General features: G+C 44.7%; 1 protein-coding gene and 1 pseudogene across 1 annotated transcript; one reads left to right on the top strand and one right to left on the bottom strand.

Annotated features, from left to right (window-relative positions):
* Nucleotides 1-1509: 1509 nt before the first annotated feature.
* On the bottom strand, nt 1510-17128 carry TEKTL1 (tektin like 1). The gene is given in 8 exon segments (XM_020969276.2): nt 1510-1736; nt 5839-5952; nt 6083-6178; nt 7219-7385; nt 10567-10765; nt 15617-15721; nt 16362-16810; nt 16813-17128. Coding segments are annotated over 8 exon segments (1449 nt in total). The 5' UTR covers nt 16931-17128; the 3' UTR covers nt 1510-1535.
* LOC110196146 (large ribosomal subunit protein eL22 pseudogene) lies at nt 14422-14868 on the top strand (annotated as a pseudogene).
* Nucleotides 17129-22656: the final 5528 nt, after the last annotated feature.

Raw genomic sequence — 22656 nt, 5'->3', positions numbered from 1 at the left:
GTCAATTAAGCTCAAAACTCCAATTTTCTTTGATCCTATTATCTCTTTCGTTTGCCACATCCAATCAGTGACAAGAACTTGCTGATCCTTGCTCTATAGAATGTCAGAATTGGCAGGGACCCCAGATCGTAGAATGCCATAGCCAGAAGGTACCTTAGCACACAGAATGTCAGAGCTGAAAATAACTTTAGACCATATAAAGCAGAAAGTCAGAGCTGGGGGGAGGTGCAGGAGATCATTAAAGTCCCTTTCCTTGTACCCAGGAGGAAACCGAGGAAACTGAGGGAACTCCATAGAGGAGAAATAAATTTCTTAGTGTCATAGAACTTACTTAGAAGTAATAGAACTTGGATTTCAACCCTGTTCTCATGAATTAGTTCTAGGCCTCTTTATACTATATTTTCACAGCCTCCCTTAAAACCTCTAGAAAATTCCAGATCAGGGGAAGCTTTCCCTCAATGATGCCATTCCATTTTGATAGCTTCTCACCCCCTATCACCCATATTCCTATTATTCAATCTGTGCTGAATTCATTCCACAGGGTTTATCTGGTACTTTGACAGTTTCTGGCCCTATTTTCTTATCTGCAAAATCAATAGTTTGACTAGATTTGAGGTTCTTAACTTGGGGTTTGTGAACTCATTTAAAAAAATATTTTGATTGGGGCAGGTAGGTGGCACAGTGGGTAAGAGTACTAGTCCTGGAGTCAGGATGACCTGAGTTCAAATCCAGCCTTAGCTCTATATCTTAGCCAAGTCACTTAATCCTGATTACCTCCCCCACCCCAGTTTTTTTTTTTTGATCGCTGTATTTTAATGTGGTTTCCTTTGTAATCCTCTGCATTTTATTTTATGTGTTTAAAAACATGATTCTGAGAAGGAATTCATGGGCTTCCTCAGACCAACTGCCAATGGTGTCCAGAAATTGGCTTAGATCATATTTAAAGTCCCTTGCAGTTCTAAAAATTCAGTGTCCCTTAGCCTTAGCCTGGAAATCTGAGACTTGTGTTATAGTCTCAGACTATAGAATTTCATTGTGATCTTGAGGAAGTTCCTTCACATATCTGGCCCTCAGTATCTACATCTGAAAAAAGGAGGATGCTGTACCAATATGGTCTCTGCAGGCCCTTCCAGCTCACTCTCTGTTCTAAGGTCAGCTTTTTTCCTGTTCTAGCAGCTCTGACATTTTATTATGCAGACAGTCTTAAATCTAACTTTCCCGTGCGTGTGTGTGTGTGTGTGTGTGTGTGTGTGTGTGTGTGTGTGTGTGTGTGTGCCTCTGCTTACCAACAGGCTGCTTTCTTCCTTTCACAGTATGCCTTAGATCAAAGTCCTTTGAAGGGGGAAGCAGAGGACCAAGATTCGAATTCTGTCCCTGCCAACCTGTGAGCCTCTGCCCTCCTTCTTGTTCTGTCCTATGACAAGGCAGCAGAGTTAGAGACTCTGCACAGCTCTTTCCATCTTCAACCTGACTTTTATTGGAGAGTCGGGGCAGAGACAGGGCGGGGCGGGGGGGGGGCCGGCATGGGGTAGGGGTCAGTAGTGGCACATGCGCTGGACTTGCTCGTAGGGCATGTGCGGCTGGCTCTCGCGTAAGCGCAGGCGCAACACTTCGTAATCCACTTGGTGACCGATCTTCTTGTCGCGCAGACACGTGTTCAGGTGCTTCCTGGAGGCTGTCAGCTTCTCCAGGTCCTTATCCATCTTGATGGCCTGTTGCTTCAGCTTTTCAGTGCCCTGTGGGGAGGGGCGGGGTGGTGGTGGAAAGAGACACGGGATGAACAGCGGAGAAGGAGGTAGGAGACCCCCTCTATGTGAAGGATGACCCGGGATGGGCTGGAGAGAAAGACCTGCAGCCAGACAGGTGAGAGACTTATGGAAAAAGGGAAGGGAGCGATTGCTAGCAGAGAGGCAATGTGTCCTTGTGGCTAGAGGGCCAGGAAGATCTGGGTTCGAGTCCCACTGTGTGACCCTGGAGAAATCACAAACTCTCAGGGCCCCTTGATACTCTCAGCATTGCAGAATGGGCCCCTATCTACATTGGTGGAGGGAGCTTCTTCGTTGGGAGTGACCACACTTCTGCCTCCTGCCGGAAGAAGCTGACTCAGGCCCTTTGGAAGCTATTGACAGTTCTGCCTTCACTGTCAATCAAACAACAACAACAAAAAAGGCTCCTCCCAACCATATGGTTGGCCAAGTAGAATCAGTTAGAGAATGTTGACACATGTCCAGTCTCTTCTCCAAAGCACTCTCCTTACATGTCATGACAACTGTTCAAGAGGCAGCTCTCTAGAGCCCACAGTATCACTGGCTTCTGGTGTTATCCGTGAAGGGGGATGTCATCTGAGCAAGCTGATGGGGTCTATGCCTGTGCCAGATCCCCATTAGCCAGTCAGTCAAGAAGCATTATTAAGTGCCTTCTATGTGCCAGGCACTGTGCTAAGCACTGGGGCAAAAGACAGTCCCTACCTTCAAGGTATTCATGATCTTGGGGGAGGCAAGCAAACAAAAATGTACAAACAAGTTATATACAGGATAAATAGGAAATAAATTAACAGAGGGGAGGCATTAGAATTAACGGGAATTAGGAAAGGCTTCCTGTAGAAGGTGAGCTTGTAGTTGGGACTTGAAGGAAGCCAAGGAAGCCAGGAAGTAGAGATAAGGAGGGCATTCCAGGCATGGGGGTCAGCCAGAGAAAATGCCCAGAGCTGAGAGATGAGTGACTTGTTCATGGAAAAGCAAGGAGGCCAGTGTCACTGGATTGAAGAGTATGTGAAGAGGTATAAGGTGCAAGAAGACTGGAAAGGCGTGTGTGTGTGTGTGTGTGTGTGTGTGTGTGTGTGTGTGAGAGAGAGAGAGAGAGAGAGAGAGAGAGACAGAGAGAGAGAGAGAGAGAGAGAGAGAGAGACAGAGAGTGTTAGTTTGTTTATGGAGGGCTTTGAATAACAAACAAAAGATTTTGTATTTCATCCTGTATATGATAGAGAGCTATTACCCATGCAATTAAAATATCCCCAAAACAATGGAGGTTTAAAAAGTTGTTGACTGAAAAATGAGAAACAGATAAAAGTAATGAGATTGATTGTGATTATCATCGTTTCACAGAGAAGAGTAACTGACAGAAACAATTTCTATCAGGCAGTCAAAAAAGCAGTTAACAAATGCCTACTATGTGCCAGGCACTGTGTTAAGTGCTGGAGACAAAAAGAAAGGCCAAAGCCAATCCCTTCCTCTCAAGCAGTTCACAGTGTAATGGGGAATACAGTATTAAAACAACCATATACATAAAAGATATGTGCAGGATAAATTAGAGATAATAAAAAGAGGGAAGGCTTTAACATTAAAGGAGATTGGGAAAGTCTAGGTAGGATTTTAGATGGGACTTGAAGGAAGCCAGGAGGTGGAGATGAGGAAAAGAGAGAATTCTAGGTATGGGAGACAGCCAGGAAAAATGCATGCAAATGTGGAATCCTGTACAAGGAACAGTGAGGAGGCCAATGTCACTGGATGATAGAAGTACATGGTAGGAAGGGCTGCATAGTGTAAGAAGATTGGAAAGGTAGGAGGGGGCCTAGTTATGAAGGTCTTTGAAAGCCAAGGAGAGGATTTTATATTTGATCCTGAAAACAATAGGGAGCCATTACAGCTGATTTACAGGGGGTGGGGGGTGTGTGTGACATGGTCAAATCTAAGATTGAAGAAAATTAATTTGATAGCTTACTGGAGGATTAACTGGAATAGGAAGAGACTTGAAGTAGGGAGATCAACTAGCAGGCTATTGCAAATCAGCCAGGAGTAAGGTAATGAGAATGTGCACCAAAGTGGTGCCATGTTAAAGGAGAGGAGATGGAGGTAGAACTGGCAAGACTTGGTGACTAATTGGATATGATGGATAAGAGTGAAGAGTCAAGAATGGGGAGCCTAGGTAACTGGGACAATGGTGGCACCATCAATAGCAATAGGGAACTTTAGAAGAGAAGAGAGTTTTCTGGGAGCAGTACAGAAATGCTAGTCATTATTATTACTATTATTATCAATATTAAGTGAAACATCAAAGGGAGATGTGTTTGCCAAAGGGGTTCACCACTGTCTCTAAGGATGTCCTATGTAGACTCCAAATGAAAGAAGGCTTCCTCGGAGATACTGAGGTCTTCCAGCTGTTCTATTTTTTAGGTGATGTAGCAATAGAATAAAACACTAGAACATTACAGGGCTTCCCTGATGAGATCCATGGCCACTCCAGAGAAACTGACCTAACAATTCATGCAAAGAAAACTAAGTGGCTGAAGAATGCATTAAGGCCTGAATTATGACATGCAATTATCCAGGTTGAGTTAGTTCATCATGACTTATGTACTGATGGATCTCAGCTCTGCTTCCTACTACATGACTGACCTTGGCCAAGTCACTTAATGTCAACTGTTCAATAAGGCAATTGCACTAGATGGCCTCTGAGGTCCCTTCTAGCTCTAAATGCTAAGATCTATGATCCTATCCCTTTAACTCTTCCCCTTCTCCTACCTCTCATTCCTAGTCAATGACTAAGTTTTGTTAATTCCATCTCTGCCACTTCTCTCCAATGACTATCCTCTCTCTAGTTGCAGTGTCATCATTCTAGTATAGGCCGTTATTTCTACCTGCCTGGACTTTTGCAATACCCTTCTTACAGGTTTTCCCATCTTTTTGTTATAGGTGATGACTTGTTGGTAAGGAGAGAAAAATTAGGAAATAGATTTATACTGTTATTTTCCCTTCTTATCAGTCATTCATCCTATTCATCCTAGGGGCAGCTAGGTGGTGCTGTGGATAGAGCACTGAGCCTAGAGTCAAGAAGATTTGAATTCAAATGTGACCTCAGGTACTTATTAGCTATGTGACCCTGGGCTGATTATTTAACTCCTATTTGCCTTGGTTCATCATCTGTAAAATGGGGATATAGTGGAGAAAGAAATAGCAAACCACTTCAGTATATTTGTTCAGAAAACCCCATGGACTAGTTGGATATGACTGAACGACAACAACAAATCCATCCTTTACACTGTTAGAACTTTTCTTCCCATTAGATTTGGCCATGTCACTCCTTTGCTCAAAAATCTTCAGTGGCTCTCTATTGCCTACTGAGTAAAGTTTGAACTCCTCTATTGACACCATTAAAAACCCTCCACAGCCTATTGCATCATTCTATTGTCCCAGACTTAACTTATGACTATTTCCCTCCAGCCAGACTAGACATCTCTCTGCTCCATGAACATACATACACACCTGTGCCCTCAGGCCTCTGTGCTGTTACTGAGAGGCTTCCCCATACCTGTAATGCTTTCCTCTCTCTTTCTCCCTTTACCTGTCAGATTCCTACCTATTTTTCAAAGCTTACCTCATGTCATATTCTTCTCCAGAAAGCCTCACAGATTCTCTGCCCACCCCTCCTGCTCTTAATGACTTTCTTTCACCAGTGTTTTCACCTGCCTAATGCACGTACTTCAGAATATATATATGTATATATATATGTATATATATATATATAATGTACATAACATATATATATACAATTATATATATGAAATATATGAATTATCTGTGAGGACAAGGACCATTTCTCACCTAAACTTTGCATCATCATAACCCTAAATGCTCCTGCTATAGGTCTATAAGGCCCTTCACACAGTAAGCATTTGATAAATATTTGTTGATTGTTTGAGGAAGGAAGAGTTTGGGGAGAAGAGGGAAGAAAGGGGCTGTAGAGGAAAAGGAAAGATGAACTGGAGAAGATGGGAGAGGAAGGAGTTGGAGGGGAGGGGAAAGAAGGGCAGGTTCTGTAGATGGGAGGGCAAGGTTGTACCATAGAAAGGCGATTGGCTTCTGGAAGCTGGGTGCCAACATGTCTCTGGAACACACGCACCATGGGCCTCTCTAGCTTCTCTCGGGTTTGCAGATGTTTTTGACACACAGGACCCTGCAGATGGGGTATAGTGTTACTGAGGATTGAGACAGCCCCCTCCCCCTCCATCACACATACCTCCCAGCTTCCTCTATCTTTGCCTGACCTCCCTCCATGGCTGCTTTCAGTGAAGGCCCCTCCCTACCTTGTTGAGTCCCTTTGTAATAAGAATCTCTTCCTTGAACTTCTTGCATCGGTGGATAGTCCCTCTCGTGAGCCCAGCCATCATGTTCAGCCTTTCCTTAGAGAAGACAGTGTGGTGCAGTGGATAGGGGGCCTAATACACTAGCTGTGTGACCCTAGACAAGTCACTTGACCCCTTTGTACCTATTTTTTACCTACAAAATGAAGGTGTTGGATTCAATGATCTCTAAAGTTCCATTCAGCTCTAGCTCTATGATCCCGTGATTGTATTAAATTGCCCAGGGCCTCACTACCAGTTTAATATGCATATGTAGGCACTATCCCTCCTATATTCCACGTATGGTACCATCTAGCTCCACTTACTCCCAACTGTCCTCAAGTCCATTTCAAACACAACTGCTAACCATTCTCCAAACCGATTCCACACAAGACCCCTAACCAACTCCACAGTGTCCCCAATTAGCAGCTAAATGCCCCCCCAAATTAACTTCACACATAAATTCCATGTGTAACTCTCCAGTAGCCATCCAAATAACTCTACATGTAACCTTCTACTAGACCTCTAACTACCCCAAAATCAACTCTTCACATGTCATCCCCATCTAACTCCATGCATAACCCCAACTAACTCCACATGTGACCCTTAACCAGCCGTCAGATTATCTCTTCCCTCAAATCAATTCCAAATATGGCTCCCACTGAACCTTCTGTGTGGCTTTCAACCAAACACTGAAACAGCTTTCTATACATTCACTACTAATTCCCAAGCACCACACCAATTGGCTCTTCACATGGTAATCCATTGGGCCTCTATTTTGTGGAAGGGGAAGAGCCTTCACTGTCCTCTTGTCCCTGTTCCTGGCTTCCAGACTGCACAAACACATCATGTGTTGGGTACTTTCATTTCCCCTCCACTCATCCCGACTCTCACTTTTCAGCTCCCTTTTGCCTGTTTTCTTCACCCGTTAGAAGGTAAGCCCCTTTCGAGGAGTGGCTAGCTTTCTTCCTTGTATCTGTATCCCCAGCTCTTTGCACAGAGCCTGGAATGGAGTAAGTGCTTAATAAAGATTTCCTTCCTTTGTAATTCCCATCCAACTCCAGTCCCAGAACATGGCCCCACCCCTTTGCCCAACTCACTTTGAGTTGCAAAGTTTCTTGCATCTTTTGGGACAGAGACTTCTCCACAGACTTGTTGACATGTAGTTGCCAGGTGTGGGCATGACGCTCACTCTTTATCATGTTCTCCACTGCTGTTTTTCCCTCTACCAGTAGTCGTTTGGCATCATTCAGAGCCAAGTTACACTCTGAGGGGACAAAGGAAGTGTCTGTTGGAAGAGCTCTTCAAGACAACTGAGTGTCCACCATCTTCTTCCCCGTCTCCCTCTGTTTATATCTGTGGAGGTTTATCTGTGTCTGTGTCTTTCTCATGTATCTCTGTCACTCTTTTTCTGTAGGTCTCTCTTAATAACCAGACTTGACATCCCCAAATCTCTGCTTTGCTATGTGTGGGGAACCTGTGGCCTTCTTGGTTCTCAAGACCAAGACTGAATCAGTCAAAGGCCACACTTGAGGACCAAGAGAGCCACATGTGGCCTCAAGGCTACAGAATCTCCATCCCTAGACTAGGCTGTATGACCTTAGACAAGTCACTTGAGCCCTCACTTTCTTTTCTTTAAAGAGGGTGGGAAATAATACTTTCTTCTTAGTTCACAGGATTGTGGTTAGGAAAGTAAGTATAAATTTTCTGTGCTATAGAAATGAGGGCTTTTATTAATTACTGTTATTACTAGACATGATGCCAGAAGAAATCAATGGCACTAGGGGAGAGACTATTGAGGGGGAGATATTCACAAGCTCACTGGGGGCATTACTGGAGAAAGCAGATGCTCAGAGAGTCATTCAGAGTACAAGTATGTGGTTCCATGCTCACAGGGTTACTAGGAACATTCTGGGGGGCTGGGGCAGGAGGCGGGGTTTGGAGAGGAGAGGTTCGAAAGGTCAATGAGGTAGTTCCTAAGTCAGAGTTTCTGAGTTGGAGGGGACTTGAGTGGCCTTCTAAACCATCCCACCCCAGAAAAAATATATCTCCTAGTGGTCACTCAGCCTTCACCTGAAGACCTCCAGTGAGGGGGAATCCCCTATCTCCTGAATCCGTGACACACTTGTATAGTTGTAATGTTTAGAAGGCTTCTCCTTACTTCACACCTCAATTTGTCTGTTTGTGACTTTCACCCAGACTCTGTGTACCACAGTGCCTGGCAAATAGCAGGTGCTTAAGAAAAGTTGATTTTTTGATGATTGAAGGAGCTCAGGATGTTTTAGCTTTAGGAAGAGAAGGCTGGGGTGGGGGAGGGAGGGGAAGATGATAACCGCCTTCAAGTATTTCAAATATTGCCCTGTGGAAGTGTGACATTACGTTTATTTTGAGGCGGCATGTGGGAGAAGAGTGCTGGATTTGGAATCAGGATGAACTGAATTAGAATCCTGCCTCAGACACTTTTACTAACAACAACAACAACAGTAATAATAATAGCAATAGCTAATTTTATATAGTTCTTTTCAGGTTTGCAAAGCACTTTGCATGTGCTGTCTCATTTGATCCTCACAGCAATCTTGGGAGGTAGTTGCTATTATTATCCTCATTTTACAGATGAGGAAATTGAGGCAAGATAGAGGTTAAATAATAATAGCTAATAATAATAGATAGCACTTATATAGCATCTACTATATGCCAGGCACTGTACTAAATGCTTTATACATTTTATCTCATTTTTATGCTCACAGCTAGTGGTGCTCTCATTTATCCCCATTTCATAGTTGAGGAAACTGAAACACACAGAAGTTAAGTGACTTGCTCAGGGTCACAGTGACAGTAAGCATGTAAGGCAGGATTCTAATTCAGGCCATCCTGATTCCAAGTCCAACACTCTTATCCCATAAGCCACCTCAAATTTAAGTCCAATCTCATCTCCGTATGGCAACATTTTAAATACCTGAAGGCAGATATCACCTTATTCCCTTCTCCCCCATCCTAGCTCTCTCTTCTCAAGGCTAAACATCCCAAGCTCCTTCAGTCATCAATAAATCAACTTTTATTGAGCACCTACTATTTGCCAGGCACTGTGCTAAGCAAAAAAAAAAAAATCCCTGCCTTCAAGGAGTTTACAATCTAATAGGGGAAATATGCAAACAAATATATACAAAGCAAGCTATAAAATAGGAAGTAATTAACAGAGAGAAGGCACTAGAATTAAGAAGGGTTGGGAAAGGCTTCCTGTAAAAGATGGGATGTTCATTGGAACTCAGAGGAAGCCAGGAAAAGCAGTAGGCAAAGTTGAGGAGGGAGGAGCATTCTAGGCATGAAGGACAGCCAGAAAAGATGCCTGGAGCTGAGAGATGGACTTGAGACTCTTCCCCCTTCTGGTGGTCTTCCTTTGGACATCTCCCAGCTTATCAAGATCCTTCCTAAACTGTGATGCCTTGAACTGAATGCAACACTTCAGCTATGATCTTACCAGGGAAAGTGGAATTATCCATTGCCTCCTTATTCCTTATCCCTTATGTACATCTCTTAAGACAGCAAGAGATTAGGCCGTTTTTCTTGGCTGCCATATTACACTCTTGGCTCACACTGAGCTGGAGGCTGATGAAGCTCTCAGATATTTTTCAGACCAAATGCTCTCTAGTCACATCTCCCCATCTTGTCTTGTGAAGTCTCATAACATCATAGAATCCATAGATCAAGTGGAAAGGACCTCAGAGGGCGTCTAGTCCAACCCCTTCATTTTACAGATGAGGAAACTGAGGCCCGGAGTGAGGAAGCAGTTGGCTCAAGGTCCCACAAATAGAAAGTAAAAGATCCAAGATTTAAACTCGGGCCCTGTAACTAGAATTTGGCATCCTTCCCATGGTACCATGCAGCTGTCTAGCAATAGGTCCCATATCTTTGACTTTTGAAGTCGATTTCTTGAACTGAAGTCTAGGACTTTTACATTTATCCCTGGGAAACTCCTGATAGGGAAACTCCAGCCACAGATGCAGCTCCATCAGTGTTGAAGAGTTGCCTAGGCACTGAGAGGTTTATGGCTTTCCCAGGGTATATGCTATTGGAGAGGGTCACTTTGGGTATTAGTGGGAGGGCAGGTGCCCACAAACTGATTAGGAGTAGTATCATAGGTTTAGAGCTGGAAGAGACTTTAGAGGTCTTCTGGCCCAAAGCCCTCATTTGCTGATGAGGAAACTAGACTCAGGGTCACACCACCAATAAATGTCAAGTAGAATTTGAACCTAGATTTCCCTGGCTCCAAAGTAATCACTCTCTTCACTTTGCCATGTTGCCTCCCTAATGAGGAAAGGCCACTGGCCATGTTGCTCAGGGTTACTGGGTGTGGCATGGGATATAGGGATGTAAGTCTGTCCAGTTCCATAGGGACTGTGTCTCAGGCAGGTGAAGGAAGAGTGTCCCCACACTAGGGCAGGACGCACCTGGGGGGTTGACCCCCACAGGGTTGACTGGTGGGCTGGTGTCACCCTGCACCTTGGGAGTGTGGACTCGGCTGATATTGATCCAGGACTGACGCCCAGCCTCCACTAGCACCGCATCCAAGCAGTGGTTCATGAGATCCACCACCTGGAGCCTCTCTTCACAGCACAATGTCAGATCATCACGGCATTTGGACAGGGCCTGGAGGAGGGCAAAGAGGAGGGCAGGTCAAAAAGGTCTTTGGGCAAGGATGAAAGCAAGTGGGGAGAAGTCATAGGGGTCTTAAGTGGGCAGAGAGGGAGAGGCCGGGGTGGATAGGGAATTCTGGGAAGAGGAAGTTCAGGAGAAGATGAGAATCTCTCCTTACACTTCCCTGCCTTTCCTCCTTGGTTCTACTTTTTGGGAGGATGAGAAGGCCACCTCACACTGGACCCAACTCACACTGATGTGAGATAGGTCTAGTATAAGAAAACACCAAAAGGTGGGAGGGAGGGGTGGATGACAGCTTTGGAGTTGGTGAGACCTGGCTTCAGGTTCTGTCTGTCATACCTACTGGCTGTGTGACCCTGAGCAAATTATTTAAATTCTCAGTATCCCCAGGCAACTTTCCAAGAATAAACATTAGTTAACAGGTTGGAAGATCTACATTAGCAGAGGGAGCTCTTTCAGCAAGAGTTTCCTAAACTGATAAAATCACAGGTCTACACTCGCCCCCCCCATCCCTGACCAAAAAGAACTTAGTTTTATGTGTGTGTGTGTGTGTGTGTGTGTGGAGCCTCTCTTATTGCTATCAGGACTTCAGAGCCTGGTGGCTAGGAAAATGGATGCTGAGGAACTAGTGGACAATAGCTAAAGAAACAGCTTAGTCTCTGGAGGGCAAAATGGGATGGACACGGAATCTTTTTTTTTTTTTAAGGCAATTGGTGTTAAGTGACTTGCCCAGGGTCACACGGCTAGTGTCAAGTGTTTGGTCTGAGGCCAGATTTGAACTCAGGTCCTCCTGACTTTGGGGCTGGTGCTCTATCCACTGCGCCACTTAGCTTCCCCTACATGGAGTCTTAAGACCTGAACTGGGTACCTGCCCTGTCACTTACTGGCTTTATGATTGTTAAGTCACTTCACTGCCCCAGCCTCAGTTTTCCTCACTTATACAATAGACATATGGATACCTACCTCACAGCACTGTTGGGGAGAAAGTGTTTCATAATCCCTAAAGTCATAGCAATGGGAATGTGAACATATTCTGTATCACAGCCAGTTAGGAAGCTGTACCCCACTGGCTTCCTTGACTCGAATCAGAGATGTCAGATTTGTGGCATATTTGACCCCGGGCTTCTGTTTCTATTCTATGTATCTACCACTGGACTAGATGTCCTCTAAGGTCCTTTCAACCTTAGTGATTTCTGCTTCTATGCTATGTTACCCACTGAACTGGAATCACTTGTCCAGAAGAGGGCAACCAGATGCTAGAGTATTAGGGATCATGCTGCATAAGGATTTGGGGATGTTTAGTCTAGAAAAGGGAAGACTCCAGGGGAACATTTTAGCTACCTTCGTGTTTGGATAATAATAATAATAATAGTAATAATAATAATAATAATAATAATAATAATAATAATAATAATAATAATAATATCAAACATTTACATACGTACCAGGTGCTGTGCTAAGCACTTTACAATTATTATCTCATTTCATGTCACAACCACCCTTGGGAAGTAGGTGTTATTATTATCCCCATTTGACAGATAAGGAAACTGAGGCAAACAGAGGTTAAGTGACTTGGCCAGGGTCACACAGCTAGTAAGTGTCTGATGCCAAATTTGAATTCAAGTCTTCCTGACTCCAGGTCTAGTGTTCTGGACTGTGGTGCTATACTGCCCAGCTGCCTCATAAAAGACTTTGAAGAACTGTCATATAAAAAAGGATTAGCCTTATCCTGCTTGGTCCCAAAGGATGGACCTAGGTGCTGCAGGTGGAAGCCACAGAGCCAGATTTCAGTTTGATGCAAGGAAAAACTTCCCAGCAATGAGACCTGTGCCAAAGAGGAATGGGCTGTGTCTGGAGCAGAGGCCTTCTGCATCCCTAGAGGTCGGCAGGTGGAGGCTGGATGTCCAGTTGTTGGGTTATTAAAGGTGGATGCTTGTACAGGTCCAAGTTAGATCTGATGGCCTCTGGGGCCCCTTCCACCTCAAAGAGCCTGTGATTGTGTTCCCACATTGGATTTTAAACTCTTTGAGAAGATTTGCCTAATAACTGTTCTCGTATGGCCTGTGCTGAGTGTAAGGCTCTCTACAGAGTGAGCACTTAATAAATGACTATTGGATTGGATTGACGAAAGAACAGAAATGATGCTTTGTTTGCTTTTTATGTGCTCAATAGCACTCAGGATTGGGGCACAACAAATATCACTCATGATTACTCCTATTACTAGGACGCTTCCTGGTTTGTAAAAGGCTCTACTTGCAACATCTCATTTGATTCACACAAAGGTCAATCAGTCAACAAATCCTTAGGAAATATCTGCTATGTGCCAAGCACTCTACTAAGCACCAGGGATACAGAGAAAGGCAAAAATGTGCTTGCAAGCTCAGTCTAATACAGAGAGGGAAGGGCCACATGCAAAAACTAGGTACTTACAAGATATATTCAATGTAAATAGAAGATCATCTCAGAGAGAAGGCTTTCCAAACTTTGGGGTGGGGGCTAGAAAGTCCTCCTGCAAAAGGAGAGTTTGAGGGAAGCACAAAAACTAAGAGGTGAAGGGGCAGTGCCATCCAACTATGGGGTATAGCCAGTGCAAAGACAAAGGGGCAGGAGGTGGGAGTTGTCAACTGGGAGGAACAGGAAATAGGCCAATGCAGCTGGATTTTAGAGAACCTACCTGGAAGGCAGTAAAGTGTGCAAAGACTGGAAAGGGGTCAGGTTATGGAGAACTGTCAGTACTAAACAGAGGATTTTATATTTGACCTTAAAGGTAATAAGGAGCAATTAGAGCTCATCGAGTAAGGAGGTGATGTGGTCAGACTTTCTTTTTAGGAAAATAGCTAGTAGCTAAGTGGAGGATGGATTGGATTGGGGAGAGACTTGAAACAGGTTGTCCAATTATAAAGCTGAAAGGTGATGAGGGTCTCTACCAGGGTGGTGATATGTCAGAGGGGAAAAGGTGGGGTGCATACAAGGGAAGTTGTGAAGGTAGAAATGACAACATCTGACAAAAGATTGGCTTAAGTGGGGTTAGCCAGTGTGTAGAATTGAGTATGACACTGAGGTTATAAGCCTGGGTGTCTTAGAGGATAGTGGTGCTGAGATGCCTACAGAATGTGTTCAAAAGACAGTTGGTGACATGGGACTGGAACACGGGAGAGAAATTAGGTGTGGGTATATAGATCTGGGAATCATCAGCATAAAGATGATGCCTGAAAGCATGGGAGCTGTTGGAATTACCAAGTGAAACAGCAAAGGGGCAGAAGGGAAGAAGGCCAAGGACAGATCCTTCTGGGATACCCACTGTCCCTCCACTGTCGAGTGTCTCCACTTGGAAATGCCATGAGACTACAGGTCTCATATGGCATGCTGGTCTGCAATGCTGTCCTAGGGCAGTCACAGGAATACAGGTTAATAACCATGACCTGGGTGAAGATCATCAAAAGAGAATGGAAGGTGAGCAGGAAAGCTGAAAAAAAGAACCAAGAGAGCAATGTCACTAAAACGTAGAGAGGAGAGAAGAGCCATCAGGAGAGGTGATCTGCTGTGTCAAAGTGTGCACACAGGTCAAGAAGGATGAGAACTGAGAAAAGGCCATTATAAATGCCAGTTAAGAGATCACTCACGCCCTTTCTGGCTCCGAGATCACCATGGCACCCGTGAAGAAATCTGTGATGAAGGGCGGCTAAAAAAAGAAGCAAGTCCTTAAGTTTACCCTGAATTGTACCCATCCTGTGGACGATGGGATTATGGATGCAGCTAATTTCAAGCAGTTTTTGCAAGAACGAATCAAAGTGAACGGAAAGGCTGGCAACCTCCATGGCAGAGTCGTAACCATTGAGAGAAGCAAGAGTAAGATAACCGTGATGTCAGAGGTGCCATTTTCTAAGAGGTATTTGAAGTACCTGACAAAGAAATACTTAAAGAAGAACTATCTTCAGGACTGGCTGCAGATGGTGGCCAACAACAAGGAGAGTTATGAATTATGGTACTTCCAGATCAACCAGGATGAAGAGGAGGAAGAGGAGGAGAATTAAACCCTCTTGGGTCTGGAAACGTTTTGTATATGATCTTGAATAAAACTTGAACCAAAAAAAAAAAAAGAGAGAGAGATAGAGAGATCACTCACTGGTAACTTTGGAAGGAGTAGTTTCAGCTGAACGATGAGGTTGGAAGCCAGGCTGCAGAGAGTGAAAGGGGAGAAAGGGGAGGCCCCTTTCTTGGGGAGTTTAGCCAAGAAGGATAGGAAATATAGATAGCTCAAGTGAAGGAGAAGAGAGTGAGAGAAGAGTCCAAGTGATTTTAGAAGAGGAGAGAAAGAGCTCTCAGTGAATGGCCTCAGGTTTTTCAGTGAAGTAGGCTGTGAAACTCTCAGCTGAGAAAGTGGGCAAGAGAGGGTTTGGAAAAGCGACTTGGGAGTGGGATAGCAAATCAGTTAGGGATCTGTAAAAGAATTGCCTTGCTGACTGAGATTATGTAGCATAAATTTGTAACGTACCCCAGTCAGCCGAGTTTCATGAGATTCTCCAGCTCTGTTCAGCAGCACATGAATAAGGCAAGTATCCCCATTTTATGACTGGGGAAACCGAGGCATGGAAAGAGGAAATCACTTGCTCGAGGTTTCCTAGGCAGAGCTCAATTTTATGTTGTTGGGTTTTTTTTGGGGGGGGAGGGAAGGAGATTCCAGGGCCAAAGCTCTTTATAGCACACCTCAATAATATTCAGAAGCAATAACCAATTAACTGCTCTCCCCAGATTTCCCTTGTGTGTTGCCAAAAATAACCTCATCCCAAAGGGTCAGGTGGAAAAGGGAGGAGAGAAAAAGAAGCCCTGCAATTCTCCTACTTTAAGCAAGATCTCCGAGGTCTCCATGTCCTTTTCCAGTTTCCTTTTCAGGCCCTGAAGTTCCTCTTTCTCCCACAGGAGCAGAGTGTCAGCTTTGTCTGGGACCTAGAGAAAGAGAGAAGGAAGAGATGTCTGCCCTATATATAGAGAAAGAAAGGACCAGAGGGGATGGAAATATGATCTCTTGGGTACTGCCCCAGGAAGATGTGTCCCACCTGAGGGTTTAAGGGGAAGGAGGCGCCTGGTCTCCTGTGTGATGAAGGAGTATCTGATTTGGGAAATGGGGATGGAGGGGGGGATGAGGGTCAATGAATTTGGGACGGTGAGGAGAAAGTGTTTGATCTCCAAGGGTGACTGGCAGGATTGTGTGATGTCCTGGGAGTTTGGGGGGAGGACTCTTTTACCTCCCGGAGGCTGTGAGTGGCTGGAGGCTTGTCTGTCCTCCTGGGAGGTTTTTTTTTTGGGGGGGGGGTGAGAACAGAGATTGGTCTCCTATATGCTGTGGCTACCTTGGGGTGACCTCTTGGGAATTAGGTGGGGGTATGGAATCCGAGGTCCTGGAGGCTGTGGGTTCTAGAAGGGGCTGTCTGTCCTGCTGGGAGTTCGAGTGGAGGGTGTTTGACCTGAAAGTTTGATGAGGGTAGGGACTATCGGACCTCCCGGACTTCTGGGTGTTTGGAAGGGTTGCATAATCTGTACTGGCCTGACAGCTTGGGAGGGAGGTTTGAGGAAGAGAGGGTCTCACCTTCTCTGAGGCAGGCCGGTAGAGCCGGATTTTCCTGCTTTGCTCGTTGATGAGCAGACCCTTTCGTATCTCACTGAGCCTATAGTCTGTGGTTTCCCTCTGCCGAATGACAGCCCGAAGCTGCTCATTGATTTCCTGCTCTGCCTGGCGCAAGCGAGCGGCCAAGAGCCTGACACCTCGGACATAGCGCTGGATGTACTCATTACTCTGCATAGCCCGGGCTTCCCTGTTTAGTGGCAGGGGGATGGTTGCCAGCCACGCGGGAGGCTTAAGCTTCTCCTTCCAGAGGGTGACCCCATCCCCTGGGGGAGGCTGCTCCACTGTTCCGCCGCCCTTGAGCATCTCTGCGCGGAAACGCCAGGGCAACATGTACGTTTTTCGGCACTGGCTGCGATCAGTGTTGGGGTCTGAGATGCTTTCGCGGGGTTGCCACACGGACACCGCGTTGCGCCGCATCGCTCCGTCAGCTGCCGGGCTGTTTTCACTGTAACCCGAGTATGCTGTCGCCATTCTGGGGGGCCCACCCGATCTTCAGGAGCCGGCTCCAGGGGATGCAGGAACACAGGCATGGCCCTAGCTGCCGCCCCCTACCTGGGGCCCCACAGTAGGGGGACGGCAAGAGACTCCTTCCTTCTCCTTCAGATGAAGTGAGTTCAGTCCAGTCCTTCCATCACCATGGTGACTGGGGCTACAACTCAGGGAAGAGGTTCCAGAAGTGGGGGAGGGGGACACTTCTTCTGCCCTCCTACCCCTCCCATTCCCACCCCAGACTTCCCTCTCCTCCTGTCCTTCTCTTTCCATACAAGGCAGACACTCCTTCCTTCATCCCTTCATCTACTTCCATTTACTCCTTTGCTCTGCATGGTTGTGAATATGGGAGACTGGGTGAATGGTGGAGCCAATGACAATAAAAGTAAAATCCAAAGGAAGAGAAGCTTAGGTTGTGCATTGGTTGTGCATTTGCTCCTCCTCTAATGTCTTTCACTGATGCCCCATCATGGCATGGGAGTGATCTTTGCTTCTGGAAGACTGCTCTGTGCTGGTGGAGCCCAGGCTCTGGGACATCCTGGTACTTTGGAAAAACTTTGAGTATGAGCCTGGTAACATTGCATGTACCATAATGGCAATGGAGAGCCACCGAAGATTTTTGAGCAGAAGAACAACATCGTTAGACCTGCACCTTAGCAAACATATTTTGGCAAGTGTGAGGAAAATGGATTGGAGAGGAGAGAGGTTAGAAACAGGGACACCAATTAGGAGGTTATTGCAACAGCCTAGGTCAGAGGTCATGAGGACCTGAAGTAGAAGCCAAGTCAAGTGAAGAGAACGGAATGAGTTCGGAGATGGAGATGAGAGATATTATAGAGTTGGAAACAGTAATACCTGGCAGGTGATTGTACATGGAGTGGTGAGGGAGAGGGAAAATTAAAGAATGACACTGAGCTCACAAACCTAGGTGAATGGAAAGATAATGAATCTTTTTGGCAGAAAATGGAATGTTGGAAAGAGAAGAAGGTTTAGGAGAGAAGAAAATGAATTCCATTTTGGAAATATTGAGTTTAAGATGGCTACGGAAATATCCAGGAAGAGGTGCTGAGTAAGCCACTGGGGATAAGAGACTTGAATTCGAAAGACATTAAAGCTCTAGAGATAGATTTAGGAGAAATCTGCATTGACAGGATACTTGACACCCTGGGAATAAGTGAGGTCCAAAGGGGAAAAAAAGTGCGAAGAAGAAAAGGTGGCCCAGGACAGTCTTGGGAGATATGCACGTTGGCTTCTTGTCAAGGGTTCCCTCTCTGCTCCCCCAGAGCCTGGCCTGGGGACAGGTATAGCCTGGTGATCACAAGTGGGCTAGGGAGTGACAACCCTCCCTGTCTCTCATCCAGAGGACCCTTTCTTTGCCTTCAAGACTTCTCAAGTTTTCCTGCATGCCAAGGCCTGGGGTAATGAGGAGGATGTGGTTGAAAGTGTGGTTTAGAGAGACATCTGATAAGTGACAAGGGATCACTTCAGAATAAGTCCATTGGGTTTGAGAGAAGATCAACACATCTCTTGAAGTCCCTGAGTAAGAAGGCAGTGGTTGGGATGGAGAGGAGGAGAGTGAACCAGGTAGTAAACTCCTTGAGAAAGGAAGAGAGGCAAATTCAGGAAGGCCTGGATTCAAATCCTCCTCAGACACTTATTAACTTAGTAATCATGGGCAGATTGTTTGATCTCCCTCTGACTCAGTCTCTTCATTTGTAAAATGGGTATAATTTTTTAAAAAAGTCCATATAGCATTTGTTTCACAGAGGTGTTGTGAAGAATAAATGAAAACGTATGCAAAGTGCTTTGTAAAGCTTAAAGTATTATCAGTGTTGTTATGTAATAATAACTAACAATAATAATTAATAACTAACAATAATAATATCTCACAGTTATGCAGTGCTTACTATGTGTCAGACATTGTACTAAGAGCTTTACAATTTTTATCTTATTTGATCCTCACAATAACTCTGGGAGGTAGGTGATATTATTATCCTCATTTTATAGAACAGGAAATTGAGGCAAACAAATTAAATGACTTGCTCAGAGTCACATAGCTGCTAAGAGTCTGAGGCTGGCTTTGAAATCAGGTCTTCCTTAATCCAGGAAGTATCTATCCTCAAAAGAGGCTGATGATTAGCAGTAAAGGGAGAGTCTGTAAGTGTCAGTGAGGAGAAAGAAATTTGCTTACTTCTCCTCTACCTGGCCCAGTATCCAGTACCAAAGGGATGGTGGGGCAGTGGATGGGGATGCACTGTGCTCCAAGGAGGACCCTATGTCCTTGAGTGCAAGAAGGGACATGTGATGTAGTGCTCTAAGATCCAGGGAAAGTTATGAAGGATAAAGACCACAATGGGACCAGGAAGGTAGAGCAAGACAAGGCCTCCCCAGAGTCTGGTTGGAGTCATATCAGTCAATGGAATGAACATTAAATGAAGAGAGATAGCTGGGTGTTGGTAGTAGGGGGAATGTCTGGAAGCATCAGTGAGGAACAAAGAGTGGGGAATGAGAGAAGAAACATCCAGTTTTCATGAGTGCAAGAAATGGAAGAGGTAGGATAAGAAGTGTATTAATAGAGTAGGGGTTTGAGAATAGCCTGGCATCCTGGGATTTGTGGCTCAGAAGGACGGAAGAGAAAGGTAGAGACTGGGAAGGGGCAGCAAGGGAAAGAGGAAGCTCTTACAATAGTTCAGGTGGATGATTTAAAAGGGCTTAAGCCAGGGTGGTGGTTATGGAAGTTGAAAGGCTAAGTTTGGTACTAAGTAGGAGACTAAAATCTATTGTGAGTATATATATTCAACTCTTACTTCCATATTGTTCAGTCACATCGGTCTCCTTATTAGTTTTTTTAAAAAAGTTTTTAGGATGCATGTTTTTTTTAATCCATTTAATCCATTCATTTCCCAATATTCCTGTTTAAAGAAATTCTTCATTTTAACAAAGAAAACCAGTTTCATGAGGCCAGCTGATGCAGAGATCGTGTACGTATGAGTGTATACTTGTTTGTTGCCTGTTTTAGCACCTGTCTTCCTTATCACTGTCTTTAGTCATCTTCCCCTCTTCTTCCTTATTAAAGTTTTTTTCTGTTTGCATTTTCAGAATTTCACTCTGGAGAGCTTCCTGAGGCAGAGTTAGCTCTATATTTCCCAAATCCCAAACATACTCATGTCTTCCGTATCCTTTATCTTTGGATATTGGGAATGATGAAAACACCAGCCATGCCCCTAAAATCTTTAGTTTATCTCCCAAAATTTTATGATCTTCAGCAATGTTTTCTAAGGATGAGGATTTAGGGGGAGGATTTTATAGAATTATAGGATACCAGAGCTGGAAAGGATCCTTAAAGATAATTTAGTGTATTTCCCCATACATGACCTGATCAAGGTCACACAGCTGGTGTCAGAGTTAATTCATATTCCCATCTCTTGACCACTTTCTAGCTACTTTTCCCTTTTCCTTTTCCTTTCAGTAAAGCACAGAGTTAGTTTCTGCATTGTCCCTCTACAGTTAATTATCAGAGACCCCTTTCCAAGGCCCCTTGTGGCTTCTCTTCTGGGGCATCAGGATCTACTTTTAGGAAATGCTTCCCTTTCTCCTTGAGTTAAGCATATTGGTAGCTCATGCATTCCATGGGGATGTGACCTAGAATCAGTTCTATCTTTGAGAAATAAGGTCACTTCCCTCAGAAAAGAGTCAAGAGCCAGTGGGGGACCCTGCAAGTTCAATATGGAGATGTAAGATGACTGGTCTGTGGGTGGAAAGTAGGTCTGCTGCCTCCCTCTCACAGCAGCTCAAGAGAACACACATTTGTGATCTTAGACACGCAGCAGGAAAACGAACAGAACTTTCAGATATTTCTGTCCTATCAGTGTTTCTTGTTTTGGGCTCTGTGGACATAGTAGAAAGCCAACATCACTTTGCATCCAGAATGAGACAAATATGTAGTTTGCCCAGTTCACAACATGATTATCTTTGTCTCTTTCTTCTGACTCATTTCTCATCACTAATCTGACACCAAGTCCTATCAATTCCACCTCCACAACTGCTGTCCCTTCCAACCCCTCCCCCCCCCCGCCTTCTATTTCCATGGCTACCATCCAAATTAAGACCTGCATTATCACCCACTTAGACTATTTCTGTAGCCTCCTAACAGGTATTTCTGCCTCCACTTTCTGCCCCTTCAAATCCATTCTTCTTACTGCTGCTAAAATATCTTTCTTACACATGGATTTGGTCATGTTACTCCTGTGCTCAAGGTTCCTCAACTGCTTTCTGTTATTGCCTACTGAACAACTGTTGAACTCTCCTGGTATTCAAGTTCCTTCATAGTCTGGTTCTAGACAACACTTTCAGCCTCACTTCATATTATTCCTTTGTGTCCCACTCCCCCCAGAATGCACTCTAGGCTCCAGCTAAACTTGACTGCTTTCTGCCCTCTAAACATTCTCAGGTCTCGGTGAATTTGCTGATGCTGTTTCCTATGTTTGGAATGTTCTTCCTCCAACTTTCCATTTGTTGAATTCCTACTCATTTTTAAAAGCCCAAATGAAATGTCCCTTCCTTCAGGAAACCTTCCCTGATCCCTGGAGTTGATAACAGTCTTTCCCCTTTGGATCTCAGACAGCACTTTATTTTGCATCTCTCTAACACACGTAAGACCAACTATGTATTATAGTTGCATGTGTATGCAATATGTCTCCTGAACAAACTGTATGCATCATGAAGACAAGGACCAGGTCCTACCTAAGCTTTGTAGCTTCCCCATTTGGCAGTGCTTTGCACCAAGGAGGTATTCAACTAATAGGTACTGCCATTGAATCAAATTGCAAATGTAGCCTCCCTTCTGGGCTCACTCCCCCAGCTGTCTCTGATGCTGAGAAGTTGGGGCTATAAAGGGGCAACTGAAGCTTTGGAAGGTTCTAGGGGTGACTCCATGGGTTTCTACTCACTGTAGTAATAATGATTCCCAAGAACAATTATCTTCCGTCAGAAAATATATTCACTCAAGTGGCATAACAAAGGGTTCTCTCAAAATTTTGAAGCATACTGTCCCATAAATACATAAGGGTTTTGGGAGGAGAGGGGAAAAAAGCACAGTGGTAGTGAGACGCTTAAGTACAGAATACATTTGGCCAAGCCAACTCAACACCAGAAGAGCAGAGCCTTGATGTCCTCTCTCTGTAGATTTCCTGAAGTTCACCATGGGAGGTAGTATCAATATCAGTGACTCAGTAATTGTTTTACTGTGCTGGCTCCTCACAGAACATTGCATCTCACTTGGATGAATGGCTTAGCTGGGCTTACTCCTCATAGGGTTAGCATGTCTGCTAGAGGGGTTGATGTGGGGTCACGTGTAATGGGGTAAATAGCTTAGCTTCTGGATTGGCTTCTCCCAGATTGTGACATGTCTTCTGAATGTCTTGAGCCAAGTAGGTTGCTGTGCTGCTGGGACAGCTCTTCACAGGGCGTGGCATCTGTGCTGGATGGGTAGATTGGTTAGGCTCTCTAGATTTGCTCCTTCACGCGCAGCTGCACATAGTAAGTACTCTACTACTCAATATAATATAAATGTGTTATTATTATCATTACCTTCATTACCTCCAGCCTTAGATTTGATTGGATGTTCTTTTGATGCTATTATTGTCCTTTTTCCAGGTCTATTGTACAATTTCAGAAAGGAGGGAGACTCATTTCAGGATTGGCAGAATCCTCTCCAGATTAGCTCCCTCAGGGTCTGGACTCAGAAGTTTGTCACTTACAAGAAAGG

Source organism: Phascolarctos cinereus, unplaced genomic scaffold, assembly GCF_003287225.1.
Source record: "Phascolarctos cinereus isolate Bilbo 61053 unplaced genomic scaffold, phaCin_HiC Scaffold_4;HRSCAF=312, whole genome shotgun sequence".
Taxonomy (NCBI): domain Eukaryota; kingdom Metazoa; phylum Chordata; class Mammalia; order Diprotodontia; family Phascolarctidae; genus Phascolarctos; species Phascolarctos cinereus.
Note: the sequence above shows the minus strand (reverse complement) of the source record. Positions and strands in the feature narration are given on the sequence as shown.